At 42.7% G+C, this 18,720-nt stretch overlaps 1 protein-coding gene and 1 long non-coding RNA gene across 3 annotated transcripts in view; one reads left to right on the forward strand and one right to left on the reverse strand.

Annotated features, from left to right (window-relative positions):
- Positions 1-5,785, reverse strand: part of tmc7 (transmembrane channel like 7) — a 62,264-nt gene extending 56,479 nt beyond the window's left edge. The window contains exon 1 of one of the 2 annotated variants that reach the window (XR_015079963.1): positions 5,542-5,785. Coding sequence is in view for 1 of the 2 variants with exons in the window: in XM_086000828.1 (XP_085856954.1) it covers positions 5,542-5,581 (40 nt within the window). In the remaining variant the exon portion in view is untranslated. The remainder of the gene's footprint in view (positions 1-5,541) is intronic. The other variant, XM_086000828.1, reaches the window with a different exon arrangement.
- On the forward strand, positions 5,257-18,085 carry LOC147110644 (uncharacterized). Its single transcript, XR_015079964.1, has 2 exons — positions 5,257-5,743; positions 15,754-18,085. It is a non-coding gene; the product is annotated as an uncharacterized LOC147110644 (long non-coding RNA).
- The last annotated feature ends 635 nt before the right edge of the window (positions 18,086-18,720 follow it).

Here is an 18,720-nt window from a genome sequence, read left to right on the forward strand (position 1 = left end):
GGAGGTTAAATGTCCGGAAAGCTCTATCTACCAGCAAAATTCAGGAGTCGGTTCAGATAATTTTTTTCTTTTCATTGCTTCTTTTCTCCAGTCCTGGCTCTGCAAGCGTCTCTGTAGCTAAGCAACAGCTTCAGCTAGACGCTTGCAAGCTGCGCGACTGTTTTGAAGCTGTTGCTAAGCAACAGGGTTTGTTGCTTCACACGGAGCTCTGAGCTCCGTATGTTTTAACATTAGCGCTGGTTTCTATGGCAGTTTTGATCTAACGGCACCAGCTCGGTCCCGTCGGTGCTGGATACCAGAAAGTTTCCTGTAAAACAAGCTTCCAGTGTACGTCTTAGACGAATGTGAAAAACTTAAGAAATTCCCATAAGCATCCATTCAGTCTCAAATTTTTCAAAAAAGTTATTACTTAGTCCTTTTACAACGTTTTGTGCTACTACACCTGGACCAAAGTAGATTTTGTGAACTAATTTAGGTTTACAAGGCTTCAAAAAAACTGGATAATTTTTGGAAAGTTTCAGAAGTCAGCACACTACACTACAGAAATGTACTTATACATTTGCCCACAGGCGGAAGTTATTAAATATTTTAATTTAAAGGAACTTAGGAACAGGAGTAGGTCATTCAGCCCCTCGAGCCTTGACATTTTCAATTAACCCAGCCTCACCAGCTTTTTGAGGGTCCGAGTTCCAGATTTCCACTACCCTTTGTGTGTAGAAATGCTTACTCACATCACCCCTGAATGGCCTAGCTCTAACTTTAAAGGTTATGCCCCCTTATTCTGTACTATACCACCAGAGGAAATTGTTTCTCCATACTTACCCTATCAATTCCTTTAATCACCTTAAACACCTCAATTGGATCACCCCTTAATCTTCTATACACAAGGGAATACCGCAGGGACTGGAGTGCATCATCACCCTGGCCAACACAATTTTAATTTAAGTTATGATTCATTTAAAGTTTTATTAGTTACAGTTTATTTGTTTTCATGCACCAAATCAAAAGAATAGACAAGGGAATACCGCGGGGACTGGAGTACATCATCACCCCAGCCAATCAAATTTTAATTTAATTTGTTAAGTTTCCTTTGACGTTTCATTAGTTAGTTATTTATTTTAGGGTGCATCCAGAAGAGTACACAAGGGTATACCGCGGGGTCTGGAGTTCATCATCATCCCGGCCAATCAAATTTTAATTTAAGTTGTGAAGTTTTCTTTAATGTTTTATTAGTTACAGTTTATTTGATTTCGCACCCAATCAAAAGAATACACAAGGGAATACAAGCCTCGTCTGTGCAACCTGTCCTCATAATATCACCCTTTTAGCCTCGGTATTATTCTGTCTGCGCTGCACCCACTCCAAATCCAATATACCCTTCCTGAGCTGCTGTGCCCAGAACTGAACACAGCTGGGGTCTGACCAAGGCTCTGTGCAACTGAAGTATAACTTCCACCCCTTTGTATTCCAGCCCCCTGGAGATAAAGGTTTTTAGTGATTTCTGTTCTTGGACTCCTCCACAGTTCATAGCTTCTCACCATTTAGAAAATACTACGATCTATCTTTCTTAGGTCCAAAGTGGAAGACCTCACATCTGCCCACTTACTTAATCTATCATAGATTTGTCTTCAGAATTATTATTTTATCCGTAACTTATATTAAACCGAGTCAGTTGATTTTTTTTTTTTTTTCTTATATCTCTGGTACTTTATCCTCATCCGCTATTGTGAAGACCGATACAAGTCTGCCATTTCCTGATTTTCAATTACAATTACAAATCTCCTGCGTTTGTCTTTAAGGGGCCCACATTACTATTAGTCCGATAGCAAAATACTGCAGATGCTGGAAATCCGAAATAACAGAAAATGCTGGAAAAACTCAGCAGGCCAGGCAGCATCCCCTTTTCCCAGCCCCCAAACTTGCTTTCCATTTCCTGCTTTTTTCCAGTTCTGACAAAAGGTCATCGATCTGAAATGTTAACTCTGTTTCTCTCTTCACAGATGCTGCCTGACCTGCTGAGTTTTTCTAGCGTTTTCTGTTACTATTAGTCACCCTGTTTCTCTTTATATACTTGTAAAAAGCTTTAGTGTTATCCTGGATATCCTTGAAGTTACACTGGACGAATATTAGTGTATGAATGGTTAACGCGTTTGTGTTGAAATTCCCTTGTCTGCTACTTCAACCAATTTATTTCAATAACTACAACATAACTTTAAGGCCAAAAAAATCACTAAAAGTAGCATCGCAGGTTAGCAAAAAATTAAAAACACTAACAAAGCACTTGGAGTTATTTTGAGGGTTATAGAATTCAAAAGTAGTGAAGTTATTTTAAACTTGTATAGGACCCTGGTCAGGGTGCACAGTTCTGGTCTCCATACTATAACTAGAACATAGAAGCACTGGAGAAAGTGCAAAAAAGATTTACAAGGATGCTACCACAACTGAGAGATTACAGCTATCAGGAAAGATTGAACAGGTTGGGGTCCCCCAAGGGATCCAGGATTTTTAAAAAATCAGATTTTAAAAAAAGAAAAAAAAAAAAAAACATTGCGTAAAGGTGGCTCTGGGCCAGATTTGGACCTCTATTTCCCCCTTCCAAACACCTGTGCGATGACGACAGCTACCGCTGCTGAGCCAGGCCCCCGCTCGCCGAGAAGGGAACAAGGCAGCGGTCGCTGAGCGCAGATCCCCCGGCTCAATCTCTCCGTTCTCTGCTCTCCTCTCCCGAGGTCCCGCTGTATATTTTGTTCCCCCCCACGCTTGTCCTAACACCACCATGCATGGGTTGTTAATCCCCCTCCCTTGGGCTAATTGGGGCAGTTGCTCTTCTACTTTCACCCCTCGCTCCCTGAATCCTCTCACTGCCATATGTCACCAGCGGCAACTGTAACCCATTCAGTTCAAGTATCCCATGGCTATTGACATCAGCCAATGGCGGCTTCACGCGTGCGTACGCGGTTCCGTTTCAGATTTGATTTTTTTTGTCCTAATGGCCTAGAACTTGGTGTCGGGGGCTTGCCGTGCGTGCAAGCCCCCGATGTGCACTTACCCGGCGCGCCGACATCTGAAACCTGGCCCGCAGTGGATTTCCTGTCAGTGGCCCGGTTCTGATGTCGGCGCGCTGTGCTAACCTGACCCAGCGGCGTAGTTAGTGCGATGTGCCGGCTGGGATCAGGTGAGCACTGTTCAGCCAATCAGGGGAGGGGAAACTTCATTCATAAGTTTGAGAGTAAGAACTGTCAAACTCATGAGAAGTACTGCACCCCAAAACACTACTTAAACTTTAAATAAAATTTAAAAAAAATCCCAATCATTAAATTAAGTATAAATAAGTTTAAAAAAATAATTTAAACAATAATTTTTTTTTGAAAAAAATAAATTTTTAATGAAAAGGGTCTAAAACTAAACTTACCTTATTGTAGATTCTTTAAAATAATAAACCTGTGGAAAAAAAATTCTAAATTGCACTAAAACACCACTTACCTGTAAAAATAAATACTTACGTGTGCTTTTTACAAACGTAAAGACCGGAGGCCTTTACACATGCGCAAATCCCCCAAAACAGAGGAAATCCAAGACGCACGCGCTGCCCCCTACAGCGCACGCGCTAGCCTCTTCACCTCTTGGGTTAGAGGAGAGGAAATGCCGGTTTTCAGCGCATGCGCTGTGCATGCTGAAAACCGGCATTTCCTCCAGCCAGACGCGTGAGTACCCCTTCCGTACTCACGCGTTTGGGGAGGAATTACTGCCCCATTGTTGTTATTCGCGCGGTCGCGATTGTCAACCAAATGATGAAGGGGCAAGGAAATAGGCGGCAGCTGCCAGGAGGAAAGGAGCTGCTGGGGTCAAACAGTGAGTCGCTGTCTTCGTGGAGGAAGAAGAGTGGAATATGTCAACATAAGGAAACTATTAGGATTGACATTTATTACCAGCTAAACTGAAACAGTTTGCAAACTCATTTAAATATTCTGCACTGTAATTTTTTTCCCCCATTTTCTCTCCGGCTGTCTTCAAAGTGTTGACTCGCCCTGTAGTATAGTTACAAGGGTGCTGGCTGCCCTTTGCTCATTCATTCTTCACCTGCGAGCCCTGGGGACCAGTATTTTCTGCAATACCAGGATAGCAGCAGTAACATGGTGAGTGGGAGTAGTGCTGAGAGAATGCAGAAAAAATGCTTGTGTTGTGTTACGGGGGCCCGTGGAATGTTTATAACATTCTCATTGAAACTTATAAAATTCTGACAGGACTGGACAGACTAGATGCAGGGAGGACGTTCCCGATGGCAGGAGTCCAGAACCCAGGGTCACAGTCTAAGGATAAGGGGTAAGCCATTTAGGACAGAAATGAGGAGGAATTTCTTCACCCAGATGTTATATTCATAAATAAATAGACATTTTCATTATGAACAGCTAGCTTGAGCTAGTCATTCATTCAGCCATGTGGACTAGTGTACAGGCATCCATCTTGACTACTGCCTTGTGGGTAGCCCCTTACTAAACATACAGCTCCACCTAGTGTACCATTCTAGAATGACATGTTACTGATCATTACACCAGAGAGTGGTGAACCTGTGGAATTCTCTACCACAGAAGGCAGTAGAGGCCAATTCATTAAATATATTCAAGGAGTTGGATATATTTCTTAAGGCTAAAGGGATCAAGGGGTATGGGGAGAAAGCAAGGACAGGGTACTGAAATTGGATGATCAGCCATGATCGCATTGAATGGCGGAGCAGGCTCAAGGGGCCGAATGGCCTACTCCTGCTCCTATCTTCTATGTTTCTATAACACGGGAGAGGGGCCTCAGAAGCAAAAAGCTTGAGAACCCCGTTCTAATTTACACTTCCAGGTTTAGACGCTGCGTGTCTCAGTAAGGATTCTTCAATCTGATTGGTTAAGGAGATGCACAGTTCCTTGCCATGCTCACACAGGTCCCCATTCCCCTCTAGAGGGCGCCGCGCTGTTTTGACTCACTAATAGCTGCAAGTTTCAGTGCAAAAAGCCCACAGAAAGTCTAGGGGCAAGTGATAAACGGCGAGTGTGCCACACCACGCCACTCGTTCGCTGCTGATCGCAAAATCCGGTCCACTGTGTTACACTCCTCTTATAAAAAGGAGCAAACTGACCATATGCTTTGTAAGTGGAAATTGCAGCACCCCCTACATTTAAAACTACATTTTATTTAAATTCAGGAAAACACTGACGCCCGATGGCCACCCCTCCTCCACAATTAAACAAGCTGGGCACCTCAGGAAAAGTGCGTAAGATGACAAGTTAATTTTTTTTGTCCAAGAATGCGGTCCATGTTTTCTCGTGATTTTCCCCTTTGAAGTGAAGAAAACTCAAACATGTCTCGCTGGTCACGGAACCAATGGCAGGTTTTCCATCTCCCCCAGGCCTCACCCCACCGCCCGCCCCGCAACACTTCACAAAGGCAGGCGATCGAGAAACTTCTGCGAGTCCGACCGTGGTCAGCTGTTTCCCCCGCGCGCGCTGTGCTCGGTGCTGTGATTGGGGAGCAGAAATGGCCTCACTCACTCACCGGCCTGCCTGCTGCTCTTTGGGGACGAGTTCTGAAGCATGTTGTCGACCGCTGCCGCTCAGAGGTGAGTTCCCGTTCCCCAGGTGGAGCCGCCGCTTCCTGTACGCCCGTCAGCCGATGACGCCGCCGCCGGACCAGAGCCAGCATTGCGCGCACTGGCCGCCTTTCCGAGGTTGGGTGCGTGCACTTCAGCTCTGCTGATGTAAGTTTGTGCGGTCAACCGCATAGTCCTGAACTGCTGTTTCTGATTTTCTTTGCGGGGGGGTCTCCTGTATCAGCTGTGGCTCAGTGGGCAGCACACTCGCCTCTGAGTCAGAAGGTTGTGGGTTCCACATAAATCTAGGCTGATGCTGCAGTGCTGAGGGAGTGCTGCACTGTCCAAGGTGCCGTCTTTCAGATGCTCAGGTGGATGTAATAGATCCCATGGCACTATTTCAAAGAGTAGGGGAGTAACACCCAAAATCCAATCATAAAGATGCCGCATTCATAACACCCTGGCTTACACAGGTTTTTAGTCTTATGACATCCTTGCATCATCTGTTTTTGACCATCAAGACTCATCTGGGGTAGGTATGGCAACACAAAAGGAACATGTCTCCATAGGTTGAGATACAGCCCTTGCTCTTGGCCTTTGATTTTAATTTACTGCGGATGTTGTAACATTCCAACATGATGGCAACTGCAGCTAACCTTGGTTCCCAGGCTAACTGCAGTCTATTCGACCATGGCAATCTCTTTCTCACCCCAGGATGTCTGGTTAAAACCTACTCACAGACTTTTAAGCATAGGAAAAAGGGTTACATGTTATACATAATTAGGTTATCATTGCAAGCAGTTAATGATTAGAAACCTCTACATTTAATCATTATACACAATTATAGATCTATTACTGATAAGATATTAATGGCTATAAGATATAAAAACAAGTATTTAAAAAAAAACAACTAACATGTAATTCATAACAATCTTACAGTCCCTGCCTCTTATGAGTCTCTGCAATTCTATTAATTCTTTCAGCTTTTCTCACAGACTGACTGTCGCTAACAAAGCTTGTTGAAGTCTGCATTTTTAATTTGGTCAAGCAGGCCCAATGCCTCTTCCATTTAAAAAATCTAACCGGATCTACCCAGGGCATATTACAACAGGGTTTACAATTATGATTATAAGTGCAGTAATAACATAATGAAATCTTTAAACTACAGTTAGTAATAGAATCAGTTGATTTAGTCCATGTTAGTTAGTAGGGGGAATCTGAAATGGAGATTTCTCAGGATTTTTACACTTTGCATGCAGCCATTTGTGTCTGATGACTGCAACCCTTTCCTGCCACCTTTCCAGTGTTAGCTGTGGTTCAGTGGGTAGCACTTTTGCCTCTGAGTCAGAAGGTTGTGGGTTCATGTCCCACTCCAGAGACTTGAGCACACAAATCTAGGCTGACACTCCAGTGCAGTATTGAGGGAGTGCTGCACTGTAGGAGGTGCCGTCTTTCGGATGAAACGTTAAACTGAGGACCCGTCTGTGCTCTCAGGTGGATGTAAAAGATCCTATGGCACTATTTCGAAGAAGAGCAGGGGAGTTATCCCCGGTGTCCTGGCCAATATTTATCCCTCAATCAACATAGCGAAAACAGATTATCTGGTGATTATCACATTGATGTTTGTGGGAGCTTGCTGTGTACAAAATTGGCTGCCGTGTTTCCTACGTTACAACAGTGACTACACTTCAAGAGTACTTCATTGGCTGCAAAGCACGTTGGAACGTCCTGAGGTAATGAAAGGCGCTATATAAATGCAAGTCTTTCTTTCTTATCAATAACTTCAGTTTTACACCTCCTGATTAAGCTGTAAATCAAATCTTTAGACTGTAAACAGTTTTAGAATTTCATGAACTATCAAACACTTTTTAACCATCTGTGAGTGTGTTACTTTTCCATCACCCTAGGCCGTATCTCTTTCGCAGGTGTAACCTTCCGAGGTTCAAACTTGGTTACAGGACCTGTTTATACTCCCCTACTCTTCTTCGAAATAGTGCCATAGAGTCTTTTACATCCACCTGAGAGAGCAGACGGGGCCTCAGTTTAATGTCTCATCCAAAAGACGGCACCTCCAACAGTGCAGCACTGCACTGGAGTGTCAGCCTAGATTTATATGCTCAAGTCCCTGGGGTGGGATTTGATCCCACAGCTTTCTGATTCCAAGCCGAGTGTGCTACTAACTGAGCCACAGCTGAATGATAGAAATTATAGCACAAAACGAGAAATTATAGCACAAAACGAGGCCTTTCGGCCCCCTGATTCCTGTGCCAGTGCTGGCGCTCTCTCCTATGACCCAATTCCCCTCAGATCCTTTTATATTCCTCCTTATCAAATATTTATCCCATTCCCTTTTAAATTATGTTCTCTCCCTGCATCTGTGGTGAAGCATCCCATGATCTAATAACCCTCAGTTCATGAACCTTCCTTCTCCTTTGGTTCTTCCAGTGAGAATCCTTGGCTGCCAATCCCTTGTTCCCATCATATACCAATGGAAATAATCTTTCATTGTTTACCCACAGTAAAATCCCCAGATTTCAGTCACCCTTTTAATGGCTGCTCCTGGCCAATATGTATCCCTCAACCAATATAACAAAAACAGATTATCTGGTCATTATCATACCTGTCTTGGTGCTGCTCCCATTCACCAGGTTTCTGCTGCTGCTCCCGGCTCTGCAGAAAATTCACCCACACCCTATTCCCCAGTCTCCCTCTCTTCTCCCCGCTTGAGTCCCAATCCCTTTGATCCCCAGTTTTCCCCTCTCCCTGGCCTCCCATCCCCACCCACATTCCCCAGTCTCCCTCTTTGCCCTGAAACCCATTCCCCAGGCTTCACCAACTCCCATTCACAGGTACCTCTCTCTCCGACTCCCATTCACAGGTACCTCTCTCTCCGACCCCCATTCCCCAGTCTCCCTCTCTCCCCCAACGCTCCATTCCCCAGTCTCCCTCAACGCTCCATTCCCCAGTCTCCCTCGTTCCCCATGTCCCCATTCCCTGGTCCCCCATTCTCTCTCCTGATCCTGGTTTCCCAGTCTCCTGAGTCTCAAGCCAGCGTTTCTACCCCCCCCCCCCCCGAGTGTCTGAAACCTCCCCCAGCTCTCGAGCCCCCCACTCCCGATTAATCCCGGCTGTCTGCAGCAGGTGACGTCATGGAGTGAGGGGCACTGCTGTAGCCAAAAATTAAGGTGCAAAGATCTCTGGGGCTGCTAGCAGGTGCGTTTGGGAGATCCATGGCCCATTCCAGGAGATTCCTCGGCAATCCAGCACTATCATCAAATGTTGGGAGATTGGGAAGCGCATTATCACCAGCGACGTGAAGCCAAACCAGAGATAACACATTACCACAGAAGTAAATTAACTTTGGATATGTGCTTCATTTTATAAATTTTACAAACAGCCTGCTGGAAATCACTGTCCAGTCCAAAACCAGACACGTACATGCCAACCTAGAAAACAAATAACAGCTGACCAAAGCCTCGTAACAGCTGAGACAGCCCCCAAAAGCTAACTTTTAAGAATGGCCCTGATTTCTAAGCCTACGATGTGTGAAAGTAACAAAGTCCATGTTTAAAGTAGAAAAATGTCCTAAGGTGTTTCATGGAGGCATGAAGAAAATGGATGCTGAGCCAAAGAAGAATAGTTTTTGGGGGGGAAGGGGTACCAAAAGCTTGACGAAAGAGGTTGATTTTAAAGAGAGTCTTAAAGGAGAGAGGGAGGTGGAGGAGTTCCGGGAGAGAAATTCCACCAAATTGACTGATGGCACAGCTGCAAATGTGAGGAGAAAGAGAAGGGGAATGCACAAGAGGCCAGAATCAGAAAAGGAGAGTTTGAGGACTTGGTGGTTGCAGGGCTGGAGGAGGTTACAGAAATGGGAAGAGGCCAGACCATAGAGTGATTTAAAGACAAGAATGAGATTTTTAACTTTGAGAAGTCGGGGGACCAGGAACCAATGTAGGCCAGCGAATACAGAGGTAATGGGCTAGCATAACTTGGTGTGAGACATGATATCAGCAGCGCTGGATGCTGGAGAGTGGCAGACCAACAAGCAGAGCATTGGAGTAATCAAGTCTGGAGATGACAAAGACATATACAAAGTTTTGAGAGGCCGAGGTAGAGGCAAAGATAGGCAACGTCGTGAAGGTAAAAGTAGGCGGTCTTTATGATTGAAAGGAAATGGGGTCGGAAACTCAGCTTGAGGTCAAACAGGGTACTGTGATTGCAAACAGTCTGGTGCTGCCTGAGATGGTCGCTATGGAGGGGGATGGAATCAGTGGTGAGGGAGCAGACTTTCGTCAGGAGCTAAAGACCATGATTTTGGACTTCCCAGTGTTTAGCTGGAGGAAGTTAAGACTCATCCAAAAGTGAATGTCAGATAAGCAGTCTTACATGTGCATGTAGGCAGTGGGGAAGTCCAGATTGGAGATGGAGAAAAGCATATATATGTTGAAATGGACCCATATCTGTGTATGATGTCACTGAGAGAAAGAATGTAGACGAGGAAGAGGATGAGAGCAAGGATGGATCTTTGGGAAAACTCTAGAAGTGATTGCGTGGGAAGAGAAGCTGTTACTGGAAATGCTCTGTCTACTATTTGATAGGTAAGAGTGGAACTAAGTGATGGTAGTCTGGCAAAGCTGGAAGCATCGGAGGAGGATGGTGTTATCAACCATGTTGAAGGCTGCCGATAGAACAAGGAGTGATAATGCATCATGATTACAGTCAAATATATTATCATTCGTGATTTTGGTTAGGACCATTTTGGTGCTGTGGAAGGGGCAAAAACTGGATTAGAGCAATTCACACACAGAGTTGCAGGAAAGATTCAAGGATCTTGGATGAGAAAGGGAGGTTGGAGATGAAGCAGTAATTACTGAGGACAGAAGGGTCGAGGATGAATGTTTTAAGGAGGTGAATGGCGACTGCAGTTTTGAAATGGAGCTTGTTGAGAATGAAACATTTATAATATCACCTATCATGGGGACCAGGAATGGACGTTAGAACATAAGAAATAGGAGCAGAAGTAGACCATTCAGCCACTCGAGCCTAATATAGATTGTACTCTAGGTGTGGTCTCGCCAATACCCTGAACAGTTGTAGCAAGACTTCCCTAATTTTATACTCCATCCCCCTTGCAATAAAGGCCAACATTCCATTTGCCTTCCTAATTACTTGCTGTACCTGCATGCTAACTTTTTGTGTTTCATGTTCGAGGACACCCTGATCCCTCTGTACTGCAGCATTCTGTAGTGTCTCTCCATTTAAATAATATTTTGATTTTCTATTCTTCCTACCAAAGTGGGTAACCTCATTTTCCCACATTGTACTCCATCTGCCAATTTTTTGCCCTCTTACTTAACCTATCTATGTCACTTTGCAGACCCTTTGTGTCCACCTCACAGCTTGCTTTCCCACCTATCTTTGTATCATCAGCAAATTTGGCTACAGTACACTCGTTCCCTTCATCCAAGTCATTAATATAGATTGTAAATAGTTGAGGCCCCAGCACTGATCCCTGTGGCACCCCACCAGTTACAGTTTGCCAACCTGAAAATGACCCATTTATCCCGACTCTCTTTTCTGTTAGTTATATGCTGATATATTACCCCCAACACTATGAGCTCTTGTGGAGTAACATTTTATGTGGCATCTTATCGAATGCCTTTTGGAAATCCAAATACACTACATCTACTGGTTCCCCTTTATCCACCCTGCTCATTACATCCTCAAAGAACTCTAATAAATTTGTCAAACACGATTTCCCTTTCATACAATCAAGCAGAGTCAACTTGGTTTTATTATGATTTTCTAAATGTCCTGCTACTACTTCCTTAATAATGGATTCCAGCATTATCCCAATGACAGATGTTAGGCTAACTGGCCTAGAGTTTCCTGCTTTCTGTCTCCCTCCCTTCTTGAATATGGGCATTACATTTGAGGTTTACTAATCCGCTGGGACTTTTCCTAAATCTAGGGAAATTTGGAAGATTACAACCAATGCATCCACTATCATCCACCACTTCTTTTAAGACCCTAGGATGCAGGCCATCAGGTCCAGGGGACGTCTCGGCTTTTAGTCCCATTAGTTTGCCTGGCACTGTTTCTCTGGTGATAAGTTCCTCCCTCCCTTTTGCCCCTTGATTTTCTACTATTATTGGGATGCTTTTAGTGTCTTCTACTGTGAAGAGAAACACAAAATATTTGTTCAAAGTCTCTGCCATTTCCTTGTTTCCCATTATTAATTCCCCAGTCTCATCCTCTAAGGGACCAACGTTTATTTTAGCTACTCTCTTCCTTCTTATGTACTTGTAGAAGCCCTTACTGTCTGTTTTTATATTTCTTGCTAGTTTTCTCTCATAATCTATTTTCTCCCTCTTTTTAGTCAACCTTTGCAAGTTTCTAAAAATTTCCCAATCTTCTGGCCTACCACTAATCTTCACAACATTGTATGCCTTTTCTTTCAATTTGATATCCTCCTTAACTTCCTTAGTAAACCATGGATCGTTCATCCTTCTTGTAGAGTCTTTCTTTCTCACTGGAATATATCTTTGTTGAGAGTTATGAAATAGCTCCTTAAAAGTCTGCCACTGCTTATCTAATTCTTACCTTTTAATCTATTTTCCCAATCCACTTTAGCCAACTCTGTCATCATACCCTTGTAATTGCCTTTATTTAAGTTTATTAAGACACTAGTTTCAGACCCAGGTTTCTCACCCTCAAACTGAATGTGAAATTCTATCATGTTATGATCACTCTTCCCTAGAGGATCCTTTACTATGAGATCATTAATCCTGTCTCATTACACATTACCAGATCTAAAATAGCCTGTTTCCTGGTTGGTTCCACAACATAGTTGTAGGATAGGGTGTGTAAGAAATAGCTGTTAGATTTAAAGATGGGTTTTAATTCTTAGAACAGAGACTGACAACATGCAGCTGGGAACAGATAGCAGAAATGCCTGCAAGATCGAATATCAAGTATCAAAAGACAAATAGAAGTGATAAGGGAATCGTAAAATGCAAAACAACACAGGGCGGGGGATAATAGACAAAAAATGGAGCTGAAAAGTCATAAAATGTCCTTTAAAGAAACATAACAAAACATTCCTCAGAAAGATAAGAGGGAGGGCTTGTGAGTCATGCAGAAAGGGACGGCGAGGGACCACAATTGGACAATAGGATGGGGGATCAAATGATTGACACCAGGTGATTATCAGCCCACCGAAATAACTATAAATATAGATGACCGAGAGAGGAAATCAGGCAGTTAGGGGGCGAAGGCTTTCCCAAGGTGACTACGGCCTAACACCTTGGTCAAGTTTAGCCTCTGAGGTGGCTGACGGCCTAACACCTCCAACAGCTCGAGGGATGACCCAACAGAAGTGACCGCTGCAGCAGACTGCAGGAATCCACCCAATCCAAGACCACCGCACTGCCTCCCCGTTCGTCCAGACGTGGCATTCCGATTCGGGAGTCATAGATCGCTCTCTACTGTCACTTGTATGTCTATTATACTCAGCTTAAACCATATGTAATATCTGATTATGCTTTAAAACTGTAGCTCTTTAATAAAAGCCTTGCAACTCCTAAAACCCTTTGGGTAATCTGTGTGTGGCCTGTGATCCTAATCTTACAGTCGTGTCAGAAGTGGGACCACAGAGTTAGGAGCTGTAAGGTTCCAATCGGGGTGACCGGAGGGACTCGGTCAAATGCACGTGATCGTTGCTTAGACTGAGTATAGTGTTTTATTCTCTCTGAAAGAAGGGAGCGGTAAAGAGCTTGTTGAAAGGTAAAACCAGAAATACAATGGCATTGGCATATCACCGGGAACAGTTGATAGATAACCTGAAGGAGGTAAAGCATAAAGTGCAGGAGAGAGAGGGAGAGATAAAGAAGGAAAAATATCTAATTTGCAAGCTAACCAATCTGAAAACTCAGCAAAGGAAGGGAAAAAACAAGGATTTGGAAAGCCAGGAAAAACTGCTGAGACACCGATTTAAAAAGAGAAACTAAAGAGAAATTTAAAGCTTTACCGACATGGAAGTTATTAATGTCTGTGCCGAGACAAATAAAACACAAGATTTGCTGAGTGAAAGGAACCTTAAAAAATGCTGGAATTTCAGTTTGTATGAAAATGTGTGTTAAAGTGTGAATGTTTTCCTGACTATCAATGTTTAAGAAGTTACAGTATTTCTTTTGTCTGAAAAGTCTGTCTTTAAAAGAAAGATTCTGTTATGTGTGGTTTAGCTCCACCCACTTCTCTATATTAAAAGCGTTAAACTTTTGTCTTGTCTTGGATTTTGGAAGTTTTAAGAATGTGCGAATAAGATTGTGCCACAATAATTGGGGGAAAAAACTTTGAACTACAATTTAAGTTAAGCTGGTGTGTAAAAACTGAGAAGAGCAACAAAAAGTTTGTTTAACAAAAGATTAAGTTTCAGTCTAACATTTAACCCTGGAGTCGCGGTTGCTATGGTGAAATCTTCCAAAGCAGTTTGATTTGATTTGCTTAAATGTGAAAAACTAATTTTTCTCCAGTTATATTCAATGTTTTTACAGTATTTTGAAAAGACATTTGAAGAAAGGACAATAAGAAATATGACGTAATTTACTGGTTCTGCAAGCATGTGCTAGTTTGTTTTGTTTTATCTGTTCTGTTCGTGTTTAGTTAAAGTGTGAAAACACAACTGTCTTTTTCGATCGGGAAAGTTTTTTAAAATTTACGTGAAGTGACGCAATTGTGTGCGCCTGACAATGTTTCGCTCCACCTTCTTAAAAACCTGCAAAGGAGTTAACTCTTTCCACTGACAGCTGTTTAAGTTCATCGAGCAACAACTTTAGTATGAAATTTAAAGATATTGGACGTTATTAAATATAAGTTTCTTAATTTTAAGTTAATATTTCCCCACAGTGACAGAAGGAAAATTATGATTTGATAAATTAACCCCTTGGGCTCTAAGAGTCACAATGGAGTCTCTTTTTTCTTTTGTTATATGGAAGTAACCTTGTAAACTAATTGCAGCACTTCTGTCCCTAATGTTAAAACACTGTGTAAGCCACCTAGCCTGGGAATTACTCGTTTCTGAAATTGGAAATGGAAGATAAAGTGACAGGTTTTGTCAATGTTCAATTTCATTTCTGTCAGTTCAACTGTACTGCTGTTTGGATTTGGGGATACTTTTGTAATAACAAAATGGACTCGGGCACTATATATTGGGTTACTTTTGGGAAAATAAAAGATCCTCTAAAATAATGATAATAAAAAGTGTTAATAACTTGGACCAAGTGAGAATGTTTGCTCTATGTTTTCAACCTTAAATATTGTACTGGACAGTAAAGTTCCTCCAGGGCTCATGAATGAGATATGAATGGTAATTAATGGGATGTGTAAAATGGAGAGAGGAAGTGATGTGGGTGTGAGATAGAAACAGGAGAATTACACCAATTGAGAATTTTCCAAACTTTCTAGTGAAAGTCAGGAAAGTGTAGTTAAGAACAGTAAATTGATAGCTTTCTCTTGGAGACATGTGTGTCCCTGCCTATAATGAACTTTTTAAGAAAACTGAATTTGATAGCCTGGCCACTACCCAAGACATCAGAACCATGCGGTGGAAGATGAACAAAGACCTTCAGAGAATCTTTTGATAAGATCACCTGAAAGCCCGAGAAAGACTTGTATCGGATGGCACGTGTGGCACGATATTGAGATACTGGTATGAGTGTGCAAATGTGATTTGTTACGAGGCAATTGCCATCCGCAAATGTATGGTGAATCTGCACTGAAGAACGGGTCTCCGTCTGCTCAGTTACTTGACAACAGCAAGACATTAAATGGTTAATGTGGCTCAGGAGAGCGAGACAACCTTTAAAGCATTGACGCATACTCAATCGAGAAACTATCTAATTAATGAAACAATCAGAATGGAGTTAAATACATTGGTACCTGTTAGAGGGATTGAAATTGAAGTTGAAGTGGAGAGTTACATGGAATCTGGATTGGGACAATTGAGGGCTAAGGAGAAATCATGTTTAGTAAGAATTATCCACAAGATGGATATGAGTAAAAGAGAGATCTGGAGAATCTTTTAAGTCCATGATTTGTTGATTAGATGTTAAACTGTAATGTCGCTTGAAATGATTGTAAGACTGAATTTAACTGTGACTAATAATTGTGTTTTGTAGGTAACAGAGCATGGGAAAAACCAGTGTGAATCCAGTATGAGGTGGCTTTGGTGGTGCCTCCTGTGTCACTACTACCGCAACTACCATGCTTTACGGGTCTAACAGGACCCGTCCCATCAATCAACATATTTTACATAATATCGAAACCTATGCTCAAGTGAAACTGACAGTAAATGAGATACTTAAGTATGAGCTGCACAATTATGTGGCACAATTCGGATACTACATTCCCCTGTTGTCTGAGGGCTTCACTGAGCTCGTGATGCGACTGAACTCCTCCCTAAAGCATTTTTATGTTTTGGAGCAAGACAACTCGTGAATAGATATTGAAATTGACAGCATAGGGGACAACTCACACTGGTGGGATATTGGGCTTAATACATCAGCACACCCTTACGTTCGTATTATTTCACACGCTCTGGTAGTTATCCAACTTGTAATGATAGTGTATTTGATATATGTAACGTGTGGAGTAAGACTTTGATACATAAGCCAATTGGGTACTCATGCCCATGACTAACCAGCACTAACAAATTAATTGCGCACACTGAAAGAGAAGATCCAAAATAATGTAGAGGAGACCCCAGGCGGGGTAACATCAGGAAAGATAGAACAGAGGATATCCCAGGCGGGGCAGAATTGGAACACCGGAACAGTGAATTGAATTTGAGTAAGGGGTCAGAGGTTGCTCCTTCTCCTAAAAGGAATGGACTGTAAGAAAGGGAGAAATCTTCAAGACTCCCTACTAACTAACACCCAAGTTGAGAGAGCAATAAGAGCTAGCTAGATTAGTTAAGAGCCGATTGTGAGAAGTCAATAAGGATATTTCCTTCTCAAAGAAGGGAATTGTAAGAAATAGCTGTTAGATTCAAAGATGGGTTTTAATTCTTAGAACAGAGACTGACAACATGCAGCCAGGAACAGATAGCAGAAATGCCAGCAAGGTCGAATATCAAGTATCAAAAGACAAATAGAAGTGATAAGGGAATCGTAAAATGCAAAACAACACAGGGTGGGGGATAATAAACAAAAATGGAGTTGAAAAATCATAAAATGTCCTTAAAGAAACATAACAAAACATTCCTCAGAAAGATAAGAGGGAGGCCTTGTCAGCCATGCAGAAAGGGACGGTGAGGGATGCCTTCCCGCTTCACAATTGGACAATAGGATGGGGGATCAAATGATTGACACCAGGTGATTACCAGCCCACCGAAATACCTATAAATATAGACGACCGAGAGAGGAAATCAGGCAGTTAGGGGCGAAGGCTTCCCCGAGGTGGCTACGGCCTAACACCTTGGTCAAATTTAGCCTCCGAGGTGGCTGACGGCCTAACACCTCCAACAGCTCGAGGGATGACCCAACGGAAGTGACCGCTGCAGCAGACTGCAGGAATGTACCCAATCCGAGACCACCGTACTGCCTCCCCGTCTGTCTGGTTGTGGCATTCTGATTCAGGAGTCGTAGATCGCTCTCTACTGTCACGGGTTGTATGTCTATTATACTCAGCTTAAACCATATGTAATATCTGATTATGCTTTAAAACTGTAGCTCTTTAATAAAAGCCTTGCACCTCCTAAAACCCTTTGGATAATCTGTGTGTGGCCTGTGATCCTAATCTTACAGGTGTATTTGTATGATTTAGTAAAACATTTTTGTATAACTATATATGTGAAATTGTATGTTAAAAGCCTGTATAAAATGGTGAATGGCTGAGAGAAAAGCAGGATGGGAAATTATGTCAACCTGACTGAAACTTGCTCTGTTTTCAATTAATGAAGTAATGGAATATAATGCTAAGTTTATGGGGACTATCAGGAATGTGGTATTCAGTAATGTGATAGAAAAGAGATAAGAGTTGGAGAAGAGAGAGCACCCCTCAGTGATACCACTATAAAATGGACAGATTGTTTAGATAACATCTTGGGAAATGGTCTTTGGAAAGAGAATATCTAAAGATAAAAGGCACTTTGATATGCACAAAGCGAGTCCGAGTGGGATCAACAAGATCATAAAACATGTACTAGGTGTCAGATAGCTGCTTGCAGTCACGTAGGCAAAGGAAGGAAAAGTGTATAAAGGTACAGATTTTGAACACTGAAGGCAGCGCGAACCAGAGTTGAAGGAGCTACAGTTGACAGAACACAGCAAGAAACCAGAGAAGTGAGCTTCAGTCAACACAAAACAGCAAGAGGATAAAGAGACCACGCCACAGTCGCTCGGAAGGAATGCCAAGGCTCAAACAAACAAGACTGTGACTATCTCCTTGTTAAGCATTAAACATCCAGTACAAAGAAGTAATACTTAATAAACCTGTTTTACTGATACACAACATACCTGTACCCAGAGTGGTTTGTGTAGTCACGGACAAATTATTGTAAGAGCTTTTGAAAGCTACAAAGTGTTCTAAGAAACTCCTGAATACACTGCGCTGGTGGTGGATGGGGTGCCAATCAAGCAGGCTGCTTTGTCCTGGATGGTGTCTAGCTTCTTGAGTGTTGTTGGAGCTGCACTCATCCAGGCAAGTGGAGAGTATTCCATCACACTCCTTACTTGTGCCTTGTAGATGGTAGAAAGGCTTTGGGGAGTCAGGAGGTGAGACAATCACTGCAGAATACCCAGCCTCTGACCTGCTCTTGTTGCCACAGTATTTATGTGGCTGGTCCAGTTAAGTCCATCCATATCATGACCTGGTATCTGTAATCTATGATTGTTAACATTTACTAGATCTGGGAAACTAGACTACTAATATTAATACAGAAGTGAGGTGTAAGCCCGAGTTGAGATGATTCAGCAATTTCTGGCACAAGTTGTGCATCTGCGACAGGTAGATTGGTGAGTAGGAGATCAAGTAGGTTTTTCCCTCATGTTGATTCTCTCACCACCTGCTGCAGGCCCAGTCTGGTAGCTATGTCCTTCAGGGTGCAGCCAGCTCGGTCAGTCGTGGTGCTACGGAGCCAGTCTGGA

The sequence above is a fragment of the Somniosus microcephalus genome, chromosome 11 (genome assembly GCF_052327205.1).
Source record: "Somniosus microcephalus isolate GS21.2 chromosome 11, FLI_Smic_1.0, whole genome shotgun sequence".
NCBI classification, from domain to species: Eukaryota; Metazoa; Chordata; class Chondrichthyes; order Squaliformes; family Somniosidae; genus Somniosus; species Somniosus microcephalus.